The sequence below is a fragment of the Amaranthus tricolor genome, chromosome 5 (genome assembly GCF_026212465.1).
Source record: "Amaranthus tricolor cultivar Red isolate AtriRed21 chromosome 5, ASM2621246v1, whole genome shotgun sequence".
NCBI lineage: Eukaryota > Viridiplantae > Streptophyta > Magnoliopsida > Caryophyllales > Amaranthaceae > Amaranthus > Amaranthus tricolor.
This window is the reverse complement of record NC_080051.1, coordinates 19,187,051-19,204,789: the sequence shown is the minus strand read 5'-3', so window position 1 is coordinate 19,204,789 and position 17,739 is coordinate 19,187,051. Positions and strand designations below refer to the sequence as shown.

General features: G+C 32.8%; 3 protein-coding genes across 3 annotated transcripts; 1 reads left to right on the top strand and 2 right to left on the bottom strand.

Moving 5' to 3' along the window:
- The first annotated feature begins 1,519 nt into the window (after window positions 1-1,519).
- On the top strand, window positions 1,520-6,043 carry LOC130813230 (inactive receptor-like serine/threonine-protein kinase At2g40270). Its single transcript, XM_057679013.1, has 9 exons — window positions 1,520-1,935; window positions 2,034-2,172; window positions 2,782-2,853; window positions 3,151-3,294; window positions 3,408-3,548; window positions 3,781-4,307; window positions 4,394-4,584; window positions 4,926-5,058; window positions 5,150-6,043. The coding sequence occupies exons 1-9, from the start codon at window positions 1,809-1,811 to the stop codon at window positions 5,755-5,757; spliced, it is 2,082 nt and encodes a 693-aa protein (XP_057534996.1). The 5' UTR covers window positions 1,520-1,808; the 3' UTR covers window positions 5,758-6,043.
- A 5,222-nt stretch (window positions 6,044-11,265) lies between these two features.
- On the bottom strand, window positions 11,266-15,911 carry LOC130813346 (pentatricopeptide repeat-containing protein At2g30100, chloroplastic-like). The gene is made up of 2 exons (XM_057679169.1): window positions 15,607-15,911; window positions 11,266-12,183 (listed from the first exon to the last, which is right to left on the bottom strand). The coding sequence occupies exons 1-2, from the start codon at window positions 15,901-15,903 to the stop codon at window positions 11,269-11,271; spliced, it is 1,212 nt and encodes a 403-aa protein (XP_057535152.1). The 5' UTR covers window positions 15,904-15,911; the 3' UTR covers window positions 11,266-11,268.
- Window positions 15,912-15,951: 40 nt separating this feature from the next.
- LOC130813347 (pentatricopeptide repeat-containing protein At2g30100, chloroplastic-like) lies at window positions 15,952-16,317 on the bottom strand. The gene has a single exon (XM_057679170.1). The coding sequence runs from the start codon at window positions 16,315-16,317 to the stop codon at window positions 15,952-15,954; it is 366 nt and encodes a 121-aa protein (XP_057535153.1).
- Window positions 16,318-17,739: the final 1,422 nt, after the last annotated feature.

Below are 17,739 nucleotides of genomic sequence, written 5' to 3'. Positions count from 1 at the left end.
CTCAAACCCAATCTAAACATTCTTTCTACACCCATTTGAGAGTCAAACTACTAGACCCATCTTAGACCCGCCAGACCTGATCTAAACCTGACCTATTACACGTAAAATCAATTTAAAATTTGTTCGAAACCTAATCCTATATTTATTTGGACATAATTTAGACTTATATACATTTATACAACCTATACCCATTTTAAATGAAACATTCAAAATGTAAATAAGTTTAAGTATAAATAATCTAATTAAAGTTTATTTTAGCATTCGTTTAGGACTCTAGATCTTTGGCCGTGCTCTACTCCATGGGTATGAGTTGCCGCCGTCCTTTCCTCCCCAATCCTTATCCATAGTTTTCTATGAGCGGGATATACTGGATTTGGGTCGGGATCCAAGTATTTCAAACCGTAAAATTCAATTTGAATATAGTTCCACCAAAAATATTTGAGTCTTGATTCAGATTTGATTGAACCCAACGCAAATTCTGACTCAATCCATAATCATCCATGCTGGAGACATTCATTTTTAAGATGGAGGGGGTATGAGGATATGAAGAACTTGTTTTCATTGATGAAAAATATACAGAATATATATATAGATATAAACAATAAGCTAACAAAGGAAACAAATCACCGTAAAACTATGAATATACAAATGGTTTATTTATATAAGGAAGTGACACAATACTTTCCTTGATTATAGGAGACAATCTAGTAAGTCAAAATATATTAACCATACTTATTTCTCATTTTGACACTAATTCTTCATCCTCTCTCTCAATGCCTTCAATAAACTCATTCTCCTTTCTCATTTCATTCATATGTTCTTAATTATAATTAAGTTATGTCCGAAAACAAGTAATAATTTTAAAATATAGATTTTAATCATAAAATTATAAATAAAGAATTTGAAAATAAAAATTAATTTTTAAATTTTTAACTTTAACTACTTTTAAATAATTATGAAATTGATAAAATCTAAAATTAAATTTTATTAATTTGTTAAACATTACAATTAAGTCAATTTCATAGCAAGTTTTTTTGTCACCAACAAGATCTTCTACACCAATCACAATAGAGTACAAAATAAGGCAACGAGAACAGTGGGGTTAACTTTCCTATAAGTTTCTTCCCTTTTTAAAACTGTGAAACGGTTTATTTATTTTTTCTTCATAATTACCACTTGACCCACCAACTCAAAATCAAATTTATACCATCAAAAAAAAATTCAAAATTTATATACTCCTACTTGTATTTTCCTTAAAGAATCATTTCTATTTACTATATTCAAAAATAAGCTCGACGACATAATATTTATCCGATTTTATAACTGAATCTAACTTTGATCGGACTTCAAAATAAATTTAAAATTATGTAAAATTTAACATATAACTTATATTTTCAAGCCAATTTAAAATATCTAATTCGAAATCAAATTGATTACCCAAATGAACATTCCATGACATCACCTTCTAAATAAAATGAAATTACTAACAAATACAAATACGACTAATATAACTAGTCAAATTATAGCTTCCCTCTTTTCTTGTTAGATTGTTGAACGCGTTTCTTCTTCTGAGTCTCTCTCTTCTCCTTAACCCCCATGTTACTCCTAAAATCCTCTTTCTGCATGTTCATTTTTTCTGTGTAATCTCTGCTTCAACTTTTAAGTAATTTGGTGTACAGCTCAAAGATCTGTTCTCTACATTTCTACTGGTTTAAGACTGAAGTTTGGTACATCTTTTGGACTGCTGTAGCTTATCGGGATTATAACAAATTCAAATTTAAACAGAGTTTTTGATGTTCAAGTGATTGATGATGAGAAATAAGTTGTGGGTATTAGATGGAAGGAAGATTAAATTGTCCATTTTACTCTCCTTTCAATTGTTCCTGTTTTTTGTTATACACCTACTTCTACCTTGTTCATCCCTAAATTCTGAAGGTAAAATAAATTAATTTGATTATGTAAAGCTTTAATGTTTTTGGGTAATTATGCAAAATTAATGGGTAAGAATAATAATTCTGATACAATTTTAACAGGGATGGCTTTATTGAAGTTCAAAGAAATGGTGGTACAAGATCCCTTCAATGCCCTATCAAATTGGAATGTTGAAGATGGTATTTTAGATCATTGTTTATGGTTTGGAGTTCATTGCTCTGATGGCAATGTTGTTGTGCTGTATGTTCCTCATTTTAGTCCTTTTTATGCTCTTAATTAAATTTAATATACTGGCAAACAGTAATGTTCTCTGAGTGTTCTGAAATTGTTTTCTTGATGCTGAATATATATTCTTAAATAATATTCATGTTTGGGTCTCTTGTATTTTTGATTGATTGTTTTCCAAATTTTTTGATGGGTATTGTCTGTAGTTTCATAAATGCTTTAGTGATTTCTAATTTGTGCTATTAATCTGTTTTTCATACTGGTTTCAAATGGAATTTTTTCATAGTTGATTCTCAAAATTTTACCTAAGATATTGCTATCATTTTTAGTGATTTTAATTTTTTGTGGAGTGATATTATAGAATTTATTTGTATTTTTGTGGAGTGACATTATAGAATTTATTTGTACTTCTATGGAGTGATATTATAGAATTTATTTGTATTTTTGTAGAGTGATATTATAGAAATATTTGTATTTTTGTGGAGTGATATTATAGAACTTAATTGTATTTTTGTGTGTCTTAAGTATTTATGAATAATCCTTGCAAATTTTACTTTACTACTTACTTTCAGTTTCTTCCTTAACTTTGATGAATCTTATTCCCAAGTGATTTTGGACTTACAGGAACTTGAAAGATTTGTGTCTTGGAGGGATTCTAGCACCTGAACTTGGGCAACTATCTCATTTAAAATCAATGTAAATACTTTAGCCTCTTTGTTTAATTATTTAGATTTTTATATGGCTTGGCTAATTTTCTTACATCCCATTTAGTTGTTGGTACTGGATGGTAATAGTGAGAATGATTTGTAATCTAAATTTTAAGAATTGTATCATGTCATTCCATGACATGGTAAGGTAACTTTGATCATAACAAAGTTTTCTGTTCTTAAATTTCCATTACCACCATTTATTACCGACAACCAAACGAGTGATTAGTGATTGTTTTGTTAGATTTAGTGAATTGCTTATTCTTTTTCTAATTTTTATATTCAGCATATTGCGAAACAATTCCTTTAATGGCTTCATTCCAAGGGACATAGCCGACCTCAAAGCATTGGAAGTGCTAGACTTGGGTTACAACAATTTTAGCGGAGCACTCCCTTATAACCTTGGGAATAACTTCTCGCTGTCGATTCTGTGAGTAGATCCTCTTACATTTCATATGATGATTAACTGTTTTTCCTTTTAAAAATTTCTCTTTAGGAACCTTATATGATCAGTTTATTTCCTCTCTTTTGCATATGCTGCAGTCTATTGGATAATAATGAGCACCTTGATAGCTTGTCTCCGGAGCTTAAGCAACTTCAAATGCTATCTGAACATCAAATGGATGAGAATGAACTGCGTGGTGTTGATGCTGAGGCAAGATGTCACAGTAAATCTCTTCCTCGGTGAGAATCAATTTAACGGACTTTGTCCTTAATCTACCTAGATTACTTTCTAACTGACCTTGTTAACTCGGCTTAAGCTTATAGTTGTTTCTTAATGTGTTGTTTTGCGATGTTTCTTTCTGTGTTTTCCCTACATGTGTTAACAAAAAAGGGCATAACAGGACATGCTTTCTTTTCTTTAGGGTTTGGGGCATTTTGTTACTCTTTATAACCAACATTGCTTCTCTATCAGGTATGCTAGCCAGCCCGATAAGTTCGTTGGTAGGAGTTTGCTGCAGAGTTTCCCAAATCCATTTAGATTCCTCCAAAGTAGGGGAGGAAACAGAAAAAAGGGATCGAATCGAGCAAAAGCTAGTTCACCGCCACATGCACCAGCGCCATCTCCATCTCATTTTCGCATCCGTTCATCTCCATCGCCTTCTCCTTTCTCATTACTGTCTCCGTCTCCATCTCCTTCATCATCATTTTATGCACCTGCTCCTTCTGTGACTCCAGATTCCCCTTTTCCCTTAACAAAACCGCCTGTCGTTTCCGAGTCTCCAGCAGCTCAGGCTGCTCGGATTCCATCAGCACCTTCTCCTTTAACTAGAAACGCCAGCCGCAACCATCATAAGGCTATTATTGGGGCCGTATTTGGTGGAGCGTCTGCTTTTATTATTTCAGTTGTCGCTTTTATCTTCTTCAGATGTAGTAAGGTGGGTACTGTGAAACCTTGGGCCACCGGGCTAAGTGGACAACTTCAAAGAGCATTTGTCTCAGGTACAACTTTAGTTGGTCATCACTTATGAATCAAATGCTCGCCTTTATATTTCAGTGATGTTTTATTCGATATAATTGGACTCCAGGTGTACCAAAGCTTAAGAGAGCAGAACTTGAATCAGCTTGTGAAGATTTCAGTAACATAATTGGCTCGTTAAACGATGGAACTGTTTACAAAGGTACTCTTTCTAGTGGAATTGAGATAGCTGTTGTTGAAAGTTCAGTGACGTCTTCCAAGGAATGGTCGAGAAACCTGGAATCGCAATTTAGGAAAAAGGTACTTGTAATGTTCACTAATCAAATAGCTTATTGCTGTCTATAGTCGTTTCGGTGAACCTTGTTAGGTTGTGACAATTCTTCGCACAATCACCCCATGGGCCCACTCGTGCGGATACTCCCACGGGGCACCTATAGGCTCGGGCCCACAAACCCACGGATAATGAACGTTTGACTTGCATACACACTTGATGAGGTTTACCCTTTCCCAAAACCATATTGTATTAAGAGGATTACACAGCAAGCATTATATAAAAGTCTACAACCCACTATTTTAGTGACGTGGGATCTTCCTCACACGTGAAGTATTTCCAACAAATCTAACATCTGTGCTGTCAACAGATTGAAACTTTGTCGAAAGTGAACCACAAGAATTTTGTGAATCTTATCGGATATTGTGAAGAGAATAAGCCGTTTACTAGAATGATGGTTTTTGAATATGCACCAAACGGAACTCTCTTCGAACATCTTCACAGTGAGTATACCATTTGAAAATCTGTTAAATAATCATTGCATTTATGCACATCTATTTGTTTTCTCTCAACACAAGCGACTAAAATCTGCAGTAAAAGAAGCTGAACGCTTGGACTGGAGAATGCGCTTACGTGTAGTCATGGGTATGGCATACTGTCTTGAACATATGCACCAGCTGAAACCATCCATACCTCACCGAGACTTGCAGTCTTCATCCATATATCTTGCTGAAGATTATGCAGCCAAAATTTCGGATTTCAGTTTCTGGACTCAAGGAACTGGCTCTAAAGATCGATCAAAGATGAGATCGCCTTCCAAGCATCTATTGGAGGCAACACTAACCGATATAGAGAGCAATGTGTACAATTTCGGGCTTGTTTTGTTAGAGATAATTACCGGCAGGATGCCGCACACAGAGGATAATTGTATAGCTGACTGGGTCAATGAGTGCCTGGACAACGATTTCTTACCACAAGATATGATAGATCCAACATTGAGTTCATACGGAATTGACGAGCTTCAAAGAATCTTTCACATCGTAAAAGATTGTGCTCATCCTGATCCACAAGTAAGACCGACTTTGAAAAACATCGCTGCCCGTTTAAGAGAGATAACAGGGATGGGGCCAGATGGGGCAATCCCGAAGATATCTCCTCTTTGGTGGGCGGAGCTCGAAGTCATGTCCATGGATGGAAACTAATATAAGTATATAAGGTTAGAGTGAAGTTATCTTGTGCATGGTTATGGCTTTTATTTCAAGGCCATATTCATAGTGTAGATGAGATTATACAGTATAAAAGCCTAGTCTCAAACAGATCTTTGAGAACAGGAATTACTGTTGAGTAAATTTTAGAGGTTTGATCAAAGGTGTGAGATTTTGTATATAAGTGAGATAAAGAGGTTTTTTGTTGTTGGCTATTTAGCCATATCTCGTAGCCTGTTGCGGGAAAATGTGTTCTTTTATCTAATAAAAGCATATTGTTTGATTCTTTTGTTCTTTTTACTATCATTACTATATTTGGTGGGTAAATGATGCCTATTGCCAGCCTATGCTTTTTGAGAGAAGTGTAACTTGTAATTGTTTAAAAAAAAAATCGCTATTCAGAGTATTGTTAAAGTGGTTATTTGTTATTTATGTGTTTGTTCTATATTAGAAGGCGAAAAGAGAATACTTTACTTTTTAAACAACAATAGTAACTCTTGATACAATTAATTAATCAGTTTAGAGTTTTCTTTTGGTTTGTACATGTGTTACCACTTCTAGTCCTTGTTTGGTTGCCTACGCCTTTCAGCACAGATATTAAGAAAGTAAATATAGATATATAGTGGATTAAAGTAAAAGAGGTGAAGGTATATCTAAAAATAAAGAATATGTAAATTGATTGGGATGATTTAAAATAGAAACTGAGGTAAATTTAGTGGGACAAATATTTACTTGTGTATTAACGTTGGCATAAGTCATAACTTCGTCTAGAAAAGATGTTTGATAATTTCTTTGCCTTCATCCCTAAAGTGGGAGTAGTTAAATATAGAAATTAGATGTTGAAAAGTTTATAACTTTTAAAAAGGTCAAGTTTACATTTTACAACATGTATGTGTCAAACTTTAATTGTTAAAATAGTAAAATGTCGTAGATTTTAGTTTTAATAAGACACTAAATCCTCCCTCTTGGATCATCTAGCTTACAAGTTGTAGTTAAAGATTGCATATTAGATATTTGAGTTTTATTTCAATTATATAAATACTGCTTTTCTCAAGCGAGGTTATTTAACACTTGTCTTTCTTTTGCCTACACTATACTTATAAATTATAAAATTAAAAAAGTTTAAAAAATTACATTTTGAACCGATATTGTCCTCTTAATAATATTCATATATGAATGAAAAGAAAAACTTAGTTGACTTAGTGGGTAAACTACCCATTATAAATAGACTTGTTGGTGAGTTATGTTAGAAATACTTCACATAAGAGACAAGATCTCACATTGATAAAATAGTGGGTTGTAGAATTACATATAAATTAGGTGAGCTAATCCTCCTACTACCATATGGTTTTGGAAAACAATGAACCTCACCAAGTCAATACTCTTGACTCGTGGGTTTGTGGGCCTTAGCCCAAGGGTGTCCCCTGTCTACACGAGTGGGCCACAGGTGACGAATTGTTACATTCTAGTAGTTTATATTCTAGACTTTAGTAACGAATTGTTTATCTATAGTGTGGATGAAGCAAATAATAAATACATCAAAACATCTTAATGACAAATGAGAAACAGGGAGGATAATACTTGGTGCTGCCTTTAAGAGTTGCAAGTCAAAGAAAAAATTATTAAAATTAGACGTCTTAAGCTAAAGATTAATTAAATTAACGTAGTAATTAAAAACAGAATTCAACTCAAAAGGCTGAACTTTTATATATATATATATATATATATATATATATATATATATATATATATATATATATATATATATATATGTATATATATATATAATAAAAGTTTGGTGTCAGTTTGACCTTTTCTTTATTATTCACATTTGACAATTGATAATATTTTGCAGTGCTTAATTCTAAATGAGATGTTTGTGCAACTTTAACAAAAAAAATCTGCAAATTGTAATAATAAAATGTGTAAAAAATGACTAAGGCTGCGGAGTATACTTTGCTTATAAAATTATGTTCTACTTTACCGGCTTATATAAGAATAATCACCGTCAAATCTATACAATTCAAGGCATCATGTTGTTTCCCACGGACCAATTCTGTCTTGTGCATGGAACTCATCATGGGCCGCAGACTTAAAGAACATGGGCCTTTTCGACCTAGACATTGCTCGGGCTTATCGAAATAGAAGGAAAGCAACACTTTCACAAACATTTCGTCACTAGGATACGATTTATAACTACAGCTAGTCTGTGCTAGACGTATCTCAAACCCAACCCATTAAAAATTAATGTCTATTTACTATATTCTTAATGCCTGCTTACATTATCCTTAATGCTTACTTGCCGTATCTTTAATACCTACTTTCAATACCCTAAATGTCTACTTACATTATTCTGAATACTTACTAATATTATTTTCAAAAATATATAATGGGCTGACGTAATTAGAAATGGTCTCTCAAATAGACTGTCTATCACAAGACTGGTATGATCATTTACCTTAAGATTTCATATTTGTCACTTTCTTCTAAAATTTTCTATCCAAAAAACATCAAACATTTTGTTCCTATTATTTGTTAGGTAATGAATAGTAAATTCACTATACACTTACTTTCACTATGAACTTGCTTTTTTTAATTTTCCTTCGTTAGAAATCGTTCTTCTAACATATTCTCAACTGAAAATAAGGAGGATAATAATCATACATGGGATTTTGTCTCACTTCTTCTTGAAAAAAAAATTCATAAAAAGAAAATGAATCTATAGAGTGAAATTACGTGATGATAGGAGCTTAAAATGATATAAAGCTCATCTTGTTACTAAAGATTACACAAAAGAGTAAGGGATTGACTTCCGCGAAATTCTCAACAATTAAGATAATCACCATTTGTTTATTAGCTATTTCTTCTTCCAAGAAATAACCCCTTTTCGAATTGAATATAAATAATGTCTTTCTTCATGAAAATCTTCATGGATAACTAAACAAGTCTTCATGAAACCCCCAATTAGATTATCTCACAAACTTAATATGGTTTGCAAGCTAAACAAGTCTCTATATGCGCTTAAACAAGCTTCTCGGCTATGGTTTGCCAAGCTGAAGCTTAATCATTTACTTTATCAATAAGTCTTTCTTCAATCCAAATATGATTAAACTTTTTTCATCAAACACAATGGTTCTTGTAACAGGCTCAAATTTCTTAATCTTAATCTTCCGATTAATTATTCTCAATTTTTTTTTAATTCGAATTCCTAATCCTTTGGTTATCTAATTCAAATCACCTTTAATTTCTAAACCTTATTCCGATTTTGTAAGTTCTTTCAAATATTAAACTTAAAAAAGAAAATACATTACTTTAGTTTAAAATAAGTTAACAGTTTATTAATAAATTTGAAGAAAAAATAAAGTTAAATAAGAAATAAATATTAAATGGGCTCTTCTTCACTTGTAACTATTTGGCATACTCCTATAACTTGTTGAATCTCACGATGACCCTAAGGCAAATTGTCGTGGACCCTATGGACTTTAATTATATATATATATATATATATATATATATATATATATATATATATATATATATATATATATATATATATATATATATATATATATATATATATATATATCGATTTATGGCTAAAATGATTGTATTAATTATTTAAAATAATAATAATGAATTTTATTAGTTAAATAAACTTATCTCTTTAAAATGATTCCATATCATCTTGGTGTTTTGATAAAAATTTTATTTTGGACTCAAGTAATTATAAAGAATTATTAATTGGTTTATCAATAAAGTAGTCAAACTAATTTGTTGAAATGTTTAGCGTTGTTTTTCTTAAAAACTCATTTCATTTAGATTTTAGACCCTTAATAACTTGTCGGATTATTTTTCATAGTTATGATAGATTCGTTTTACTATTTTATTTGGTTATTTGATAAAATACGTTATTAAGTACATAGAAATATTACCCTTGACTTTTATGATTATTTATGACATAATAATGACTTAGTTTAGCCTCAGGAATCTTAGTATAGCTACCAAAAGTTTATTATTTAATTAATATTAATTTATTAGATACTAGTAATTTGTTTCTATTAAAAGGGTAGAATTGTCAAAATTTTGACTAGTAGAAGTTTGATTTATAAGTATGTAAACTATTTCGGTTTAGAGTCTTGTTTGATATTGCATGATATTGATTGTATGACCCTAATAGATAACGTCGAACCATGGACCGGCATGTAAAATCTCGGCGTCCGCGTTAGCCAGTAGGTAAAATGCAGTGTCAGACAGGGGGTCCGTGAAAAACCCATCCTGTGGAGTCTCGAGCATAACAGTATTGAGAGGAGTGACGACTCCCACCACAGTTAGGGTTTAGGACTACGGTCCTCACCTAACCAGACCCTTACATATATCAGTTGTATTATTGTTGTGATCTTGCGATGTGCTATGATGGTAAAGCTATGAGGTTTAATCGAATTTGATTGAATAAGCATTAAGGTTACCAAGTATTTAGTAGCAGTAATGAACTTCTGCAAGTATTGAGAATGTAACTTAATGGCTTAATAAAGGTCAATAATGAGTAATAACCTTCTATACTGTGCTTGATGATTATTTTGTAAGCATGATTTAACTATCGCACCATAAGCTTATTAAGGAAATTGTACTCGGCTTTATCGCTGACCGATTTAATCGGCTGTCATCCGTATTATGAATGACAGTATGTTGCAGAAAAATTTAGCCCGAGTTTCGATCCAGGCCGCAACTTTAATTATTCTATCGAGGACTTAGCTGCATTGATTTACTTGACGACTTTGATGACTATATCATACTTATGTTTTTTTTTTTATCGTTTTTAAGCAAACCTTATGTTATATTTTCTCAGTTGTAAGATTTTTAGTTTTGAACGGTTTTAGTTTAAATGGTTTTTAGCTATTCGGAGTTTTACGCTTCCGCATTATTTATTTTAAGTATAATTATTAATATTAATTATGTATCGAGACTGTCGCACGTGTTACAATTCCAATATCACTTTTGCTGCCACTGAGGATTATCTACATATTATTCACGATCTCAGATCTCATCTACACAAAGTCCAAGGTATTAAAGACTTGGGGTGTTTAACATTCTTTTGGGAATCAAAATTGGTTACATCTCAAAAGACATTAAAAAGCCAACTCACCACTCTTTTCTACCCTTCTTTACAACAAAGTTTTGTAGGCATTTCTTTTTTAATTATGTTTTCCAAACACACTTTAAATTATGTACATACCACTTCTAGAATGGGGCTGTGGCCTGTGGGTTTCAAGCCATAGAAGGAGTTGGGGCTTTGGGTGTTCAGACGAGGGAATGGACTGGGATTAGCAGTTAGAGTCGGGTCGGGTTAGGAATGGGTTGGGAGCGGGCTATTTAAGTGTAAGAAATATAATAGTCTCACTTATAAGTATGTCAAAGCTTAATTAAAAACGACAAAAAAAAAAAAAAAAAAAAAATCGATTTAGCCAACCAATAAACATGGCTAAACCCAACTTCAAAAAAATTAAATGATCAATTCACAGGCACCAACATATTTTCAACAATGATATACACAAATATACTTCTATACAACATATACACATACATTTTATAGTAAATTTCACAAATACAGCAGTACACTCTTGAGTCCTGAGTAAGTCCTCTATCAATAACTAAATCATCTAAGTAATCCAAAGCCTTCACTTCTTTATATACATATATATTAGACAAGGTCCTATCAAGTCGGCATCCGAGAGGCGCTTGCACAGTCCAAGGTAAATCTCCATGTTTCCAGGTTTTCGTGATCGTTCTTCTAAGTCCCTGAACAACAGCAATGCGGTCCAAGTGATCGGGATGCAATCCTGAATCAAGAATTTTGGTTATTGTTTCTGCAGCATCTTCAAAATTCCCGGCTTTGATATAGCCTCGGAGCAACCATGATAAAGTTTTCTTCTTAGATGACGAGCTCGAAGATTCCATTGTAACAAGCAGTCTAGAAACCACTAATTTTTGGCCTTGAGAGGCACATATGGCTAAGACTATGTCGGACAAGTATCTCTCAACGTCTTTACCTAAAAGTTTCATCTCCCACAACTGTCTTTCGGCTTCAAGTCCGTTAACAACACATATGTACATAGCAAGGAGCTTCTTGCGTACTAAACTAAGCACGGAAGGGTTTCCCTCTTCGATCACCCAGCAAGATAGTTGGATCCCGTCTTCCACGAGATCAGACTGATACTTCTCGACAAGCCTAATGTTTTCTTTGTCCAACTCGGCGACAAAACCTGATTTTGCAAAACCCTTCAACTTATGCAATGCTTTTGCGATTTTGTTTAACTCTTTGACCACAGCTGTCATTGCAACGAGATAGCTGTAAGTTTCAGGATTCAACCCACTTTCCCTCAAACGAATCACTAGCTTCACGGCATCTCTGTATTCTCCTTTCTCCTAAAAGTTCAAATTGCAAACAGGTCAATGTAGGAAAAAAACATAAGATTGACACTCTTTGCATACATGATTAGAGAAGACTAAAGAGGCCAAGAGATTTTTAAAAAGATATAATATGCAAATTGTGTTATTCTAAGAGAAGCCAATGATGATATGGTAGTGAAAATTGACAGAACGTGATGAAACGAGAGTAAAGGTTGCAATTAGACCTGGGAAAATTTGATCCGACCCGAAAATGAACCCGGAACCCGACCCGACAAAACCCGAACCCGACCGACCCGAAAGCGACTTAATCCGAAACATGACCGACCCGATAATTACCCGACCGAAAATGACCCGACCGGAAACCGACCCGTTTTGACAGATTTAATATCAATTTTTAGAGTAATTTCAATGTTAGAATTCATTTCAAATAAAATTTTAGTTTTCAAAGTATCTCAACATATTGAGTATATCACTTGAACCCTAAAACTCATCATTAGATCTCAAAAAACACGTATTTTACGTCTTTTTAGCCATCGTAATTATTTTTCTTTAAAAACAGGACGTTATAATCATCTTAATTGAATACATGTATCTTGTTAAATCAGTCAAATGAGTTTTTAATTCTTCTACATTTCAGTAAGCAAATCAATATAATTTATACGAACGTTTCGCACGTTTGAATGAGCTTTTCAAAAAACGAATGTCGCTACCCTAAATTATAAAACGCGTATCTTATAAGACGAAATAAGTACTTAGTTAGTTGTATATCTTTCCAACATGAAAATTGTGAAGATAATTTTAACGTCATTTTTATCTAACGTTACAATTATAATAAACAAAATAACTTTTATAAAGCGCGTATCTTACAAGTCTTTCAAAATAAGTATTAATTCCCCTATTTTTCTTACACTTAAATGAACCTGACATACCAACTATTTTTTGAAAATCGTACATGTAATTTCTCTAATGATTTTTTTTAGACATTTTAATGATTTTTTTTTATGTTGAATTAGTCGATTGGATATTCTAATGTTTTATGGTAACCCGTTGGGTCAATCCGAACCTACCCGAAACCCAGAGTGATCCGACCTGAAACTGACCTGATCCGAAACTGACCCAACCCGAAAATGACCCGACCGACCGACCGTTTTCCCAGGTCTAGTTGCAATAAACAAAAATTGTTATGTAGCTTTAGGTTAATGTATGAGTGACGAGAACAATGCAAAATACAAGAAAGTCGAACAAGATAAATAAGTGGTACGTGAAGCAAATTTAAAAGTGTACAAAAGGGTACACAACAAGTTGAATTTGAGAGAAGGAGAAAAATATCTATATAGGATAGCTAAAAAGAGACAAGCTTTTAAAAAGAATCTTAGTATAGTGAAGTTTGTCCAAGATAAACAAGATATTCTTATGCAAGATGATTAATAAAAGGAATACTTTGATGAGTTATTCAATAAATGTCAAAGGGTGTGACATGGAAGAGAAAAGTGATTTATGAGATAAATAAATAAACTAGAGGTGAATTAAAGTTTGATGAAACGAAAGCAAATGGCAATGGGCCCTTGCAGTATTTTATCACGATACAGAAAAGTTTAGGATAAACGAGAGTGGACTAGTTAGTTGACCTCTTTAGCAAGACATGGAGGGCAATTACGATAGCAAGTCTGAGGAATAAGCACTATAATACCTATTTTAAAAAATTAAGGTAATAGCAAGACTGTATTACCTACATGATAATCAAGCTTGGAAGCCACATTATGGAGTTATGGGAGTGAGTAATTGAATACCGCATGAAAAAATATACAAGTATCTCCAAAAACTAATTCAATACGATAGAATTCCAAGATGATCTACCGAGCTAGGTTAAAAAAAGCACTTGCATGTGATATACATTGATCAAGAGAGGGCATATGACAAAGTAAATATAAGTAGTTTGGTGAGTTATTAAAAAAGAAAAAGGAAAAATTGTCTTGAATAATCCAACTTATAGTCCATTTGTTGTGAATAATCCTTATTATCAATTATTTCTAAATAATTTCACCTTTGTTTATTTTTTGCTGACAATACTCCTCTCGAAATTTACCGGCTACTGTAGATACCTATTAGCCGTTACACTCACTTTTTCTTCCAGCATATACTTCTTCGTTCTTCTTCTTCTTCTTCCTTTAAGATCATTTCACCATTTTTAACCCTAAAAACCTGGAGAATGAAAATATTTCTTCCCATCTTTTTATTCTTATCACTCACATGAATCTTAACATTCTTCCCTTGAATATGGGCATGCTATATTATTACATCTCTAAATGCATCTGCACTAGCAAAGCTCAAACCAACATACCAATTAAAGATCTTCAAGAGCTTAAAAAATTGGTCATTGTTTGAGTTCTCACCTTATCATCATACTCTGACAAACTCTGACAAGGGGTCTTCACCTTCTCCTTCATTAGTTCTAACAACATTTAGAACTCCATGACCCTCACCATCATTTTCCTCTTCACTTAAAACAAATGATTCATCCTCACTGTTATCACCCTCCCCATTAGTAACATATGACTCATTCTCACACTCATCCCCACTGTTTTCAACCTCATTTTTATCCCCTTCACAGTTATCACCCTCACTATGTTCCCCCTCAATGTTATCCCCTTCACAGTTATCACCCTCACTGTGTTCCCCACTGTTAGCACCCTTACAATATCTTCATTCCTTACACTAGCACCAGATCTACAACCCTCCTTAGAAAGAAAAATGACATCTAAGGCCCATTTCCCAAACAATTTTCCTTTTAGAAAAGGATTCCGCAATCACCTGATATTTGGATTTACATAGGGGTAATTGTGGTAATTGTCATGCAGGGAAGACTTGTGGAATAAGTAAGGATTAAGAGGTAGCTTATTATAAATAAGGGGAATTAGAGAGCCATAATATTACAAAAATTTGTAAACATTTGGTGGGCGGGTTTACTCATTTTAGGAGATCTCAAGCTTCCCGAAGTGCTTGATTTATCTTTTCTTAATAATTAGGGCTGTAATCATCCTTTGATTATCCATTTTATAGTATAATTTCACTTTTGTCCTTTTATTATTTTGTTCTACTTTACTGTTTTTGTTCAATTAATCAGTTCATAGCAGATTCTACATAAGTATGTGTCAGTATAGTCCTAAGGTATGTATGAAGAATGATCAACATAAATGATACTTAGCTAGTAATATGTTATTTTACTCCAACTCTTCATTTTGCTTCATGTGACTGTGCCCAATCCTTGATGCTCAGACATTGGTATCGCACTCAGACACTTCATTTTAGGCATCAAATTGCATATTCAGACATATCCGACACTCGGACACATACTAGCATTTGAGTCCAAGTAACATAGGTAACATTACATGACAAATGATAATAAAAATGAACAGAATCAGAAAATGAGAAGCATACCATCATTTTCCAAGCAAGGTAACCAGCAGGGCCACCTCTGTGCACATCATCAATACCATCCTCTAAGGACATGATTTCCCTTCTCAAAATCTCATCAACAAAAATGATAGCTTGATCTTTTTTCCCCAAATCCCAGTAAACGGAAATCGCCTTTTCCATCATGCTAAAATTGGGTTTTAGACCAACACAATCCATATCCATCAAAAGATCAATCACTTCCACAACTTCCTTTTCAGCTTTAATCATACTCTTAATCCATCCACACATGATTGAAACCATTAGCTCCATGATTTCCATATCAACGCGATTTTCCTTCTTCCACCACTCAAACACCTCTAATGCACATCAAGAATCCCTCCCCTCCTGTGAAAAATACACCAACACTAGCTGTAACTCGCGAGCTGATAACCGGTCGTTCATTTCTTCAAGAACATCAGAAGGTTCTCGAGTCATCCGCTCTAACTCCTCTATTGCTTCAAAGAATCCTTCACTCATTTCATCCTCATCCACAGTTGTTAAAACCCTCTCTAATTCCCTAGCTTTACTTCTAACTGGAAGTATAAATTTCAATTTCTTTTCTCTTATTTGATTAACAAAAACCCTAGAACATGATTCAATCCTAAAATTTTTATAAGCAACTGGGTATTGACTCCAAAGATAAGATGAGTTAATACAAAAGTTCAATGGAGCAAACCCAATTGCCTTAACCATTTTATCACCTAAATTGAAACCCTAGAATGCAACTTAAACAATGACAACCCAGAATATTATACAGCAGAAACCAAATTAGAGGGATTTGAGGAAGAAATTGGGATTCAATTGAAAAACCCAAGTGAAGATTGATGAATATAAACAACTTGAATTAGATAAAGAATAAATATTATATGAGAATTAGGCAAACATTATTAGAAGAAATTACTTTTGAAAAGTGAACCTCTACCAACTATGAGTGGGAAATGTATTCTTAATCAAGAAATTCACACTATGATGAAGTATTTAATTCATGGAAGCACATTTAAAACAAGACAAATGAAAAAACATACCTACGATAAGCTAAAGGGTGATGAAGATGAAGGGCAATTTCAGTCTCATGTTTTGCAGTTACCAAGAACATGCCAACATTTAGTTGATTAAAACTTAAAAAGAGTGAAATTTTGAGTGAAGATTATTAATGTTCCGGAATCCGGAGTTTGTAATCTGCTAAATTATCTTCTTTTGTGAAGCGTAATATGGTAAATTAAGCACATCTTGGAATTTCTCTTCCTGCTTTCAAGAAGTTTTCATCTGCTATTTTTGGGTGTTTAAATTGTTGTTTTTATAAGAAATTTTTCTATTTATATCATAAACTTTGCACATAAATAACCTTGTTCATTCTCATCTTAATATTTTAAGAATGTTTATGGTCCCGACATATCTTTTACTAACTTTATTGTCACATTTTTACAAATCTTATGGTCACCACATGTTTCATACTAACTTTATAAAAATATTTTTTTATTAGTTGTAAACTTGTGGTCCTCATATTTTTCTACTAACATTCTTTTAATATATTTATGTTTATGGCTCTCACTTATTCTACATCAAATTTATTATTTAATAAAAGGGAAATTCCATATGATAACATTGAACTTTTATGAAACGCCAATGGTAGAACTTTTATAAAATTTTTCCACATGATAGCATCTAGTTTATGTCTTATCTATCTGCCGTAGTATTTTTAGTGAAATTCTTATTAATTTTCGTTTAATTTACCATTTTGACGTTTCTAAATAAGTGTTGGCTATTGTCTTTATAATTTGCCCTAAACCATTTTATGTCTCAAATGTTTAATTCACCATTTTGACGTTTAATTCACCGTTTAATTCATCGATGCTCTCAAATGTTGTAACAATTTTGTTTTCATTCAAATTGTTGTCTTTATAATTTGCCCTAGTTAAGTACATATGTATTAGTGCTTGAAATGCACCTTTATAATTTGCCCTAGTTAAGTACATATGTATTATAAAGACGATAACCAATACTAATAAAGGTAGAAACGTCAAAATGGTGAATTAAACAGAAATTGACAAAAATTTAATGAAAAATGTTATGGCAATTAGATAAGGCATGAATTGGATGCTACCATGTGGAAAA

What these genes read in the sequence shown, in the direction of transcription:
- LOC130813230 (XM_057679013.1), top strand. Translation starts at nt 1,809, where the DNA reads ATGATGAGAAATAAGTTGTGGGTATTAGATGGAAGGAAGATTAAATTG. An exon ending in CACAGTAAATCTCTTCCTCG is followed by an intron (nt 3,549 to 3,780) that starts GTGAGAATCAAT and finishes CTTCTCTATCAG; the next exon opens with GTATGCTAGCCAGCCCGATA. An exon ending in AATCGCAATTTAGGAAAAAG is followed by an intron (nt 4,585 to 4,925) that starts GTACTTGTAATG and finishes TGCTGTCAACAG; the next exon opens with ATTGAAACTTTGTCGAAAGT.
- LOC130813346 (XM_057679169.1), bottom strand. Translation starts at nt 15,903, where the DNA reads ATGGAAATCATGGAGCTAATGGTTTCAATCATGTGTGGATGGATTAAG. An exon ending in ACCTTGCTTGGAAAATGATG is followed by an intron (nt 12,184 to 15,606) that starts GTATGCTTCTCA and finishes TTGAACTTTTAG; the next exon opens with GAGAAAGGAGAATACAGAGA.
- LOC130813347 (XM_057679170.1), bottom strand. Translation starts at nt 16,317, where the DNA reads ATGGTTAAGGCAATTGGGTTTGCTCCATTGAACTTTTGTATTAACTCA.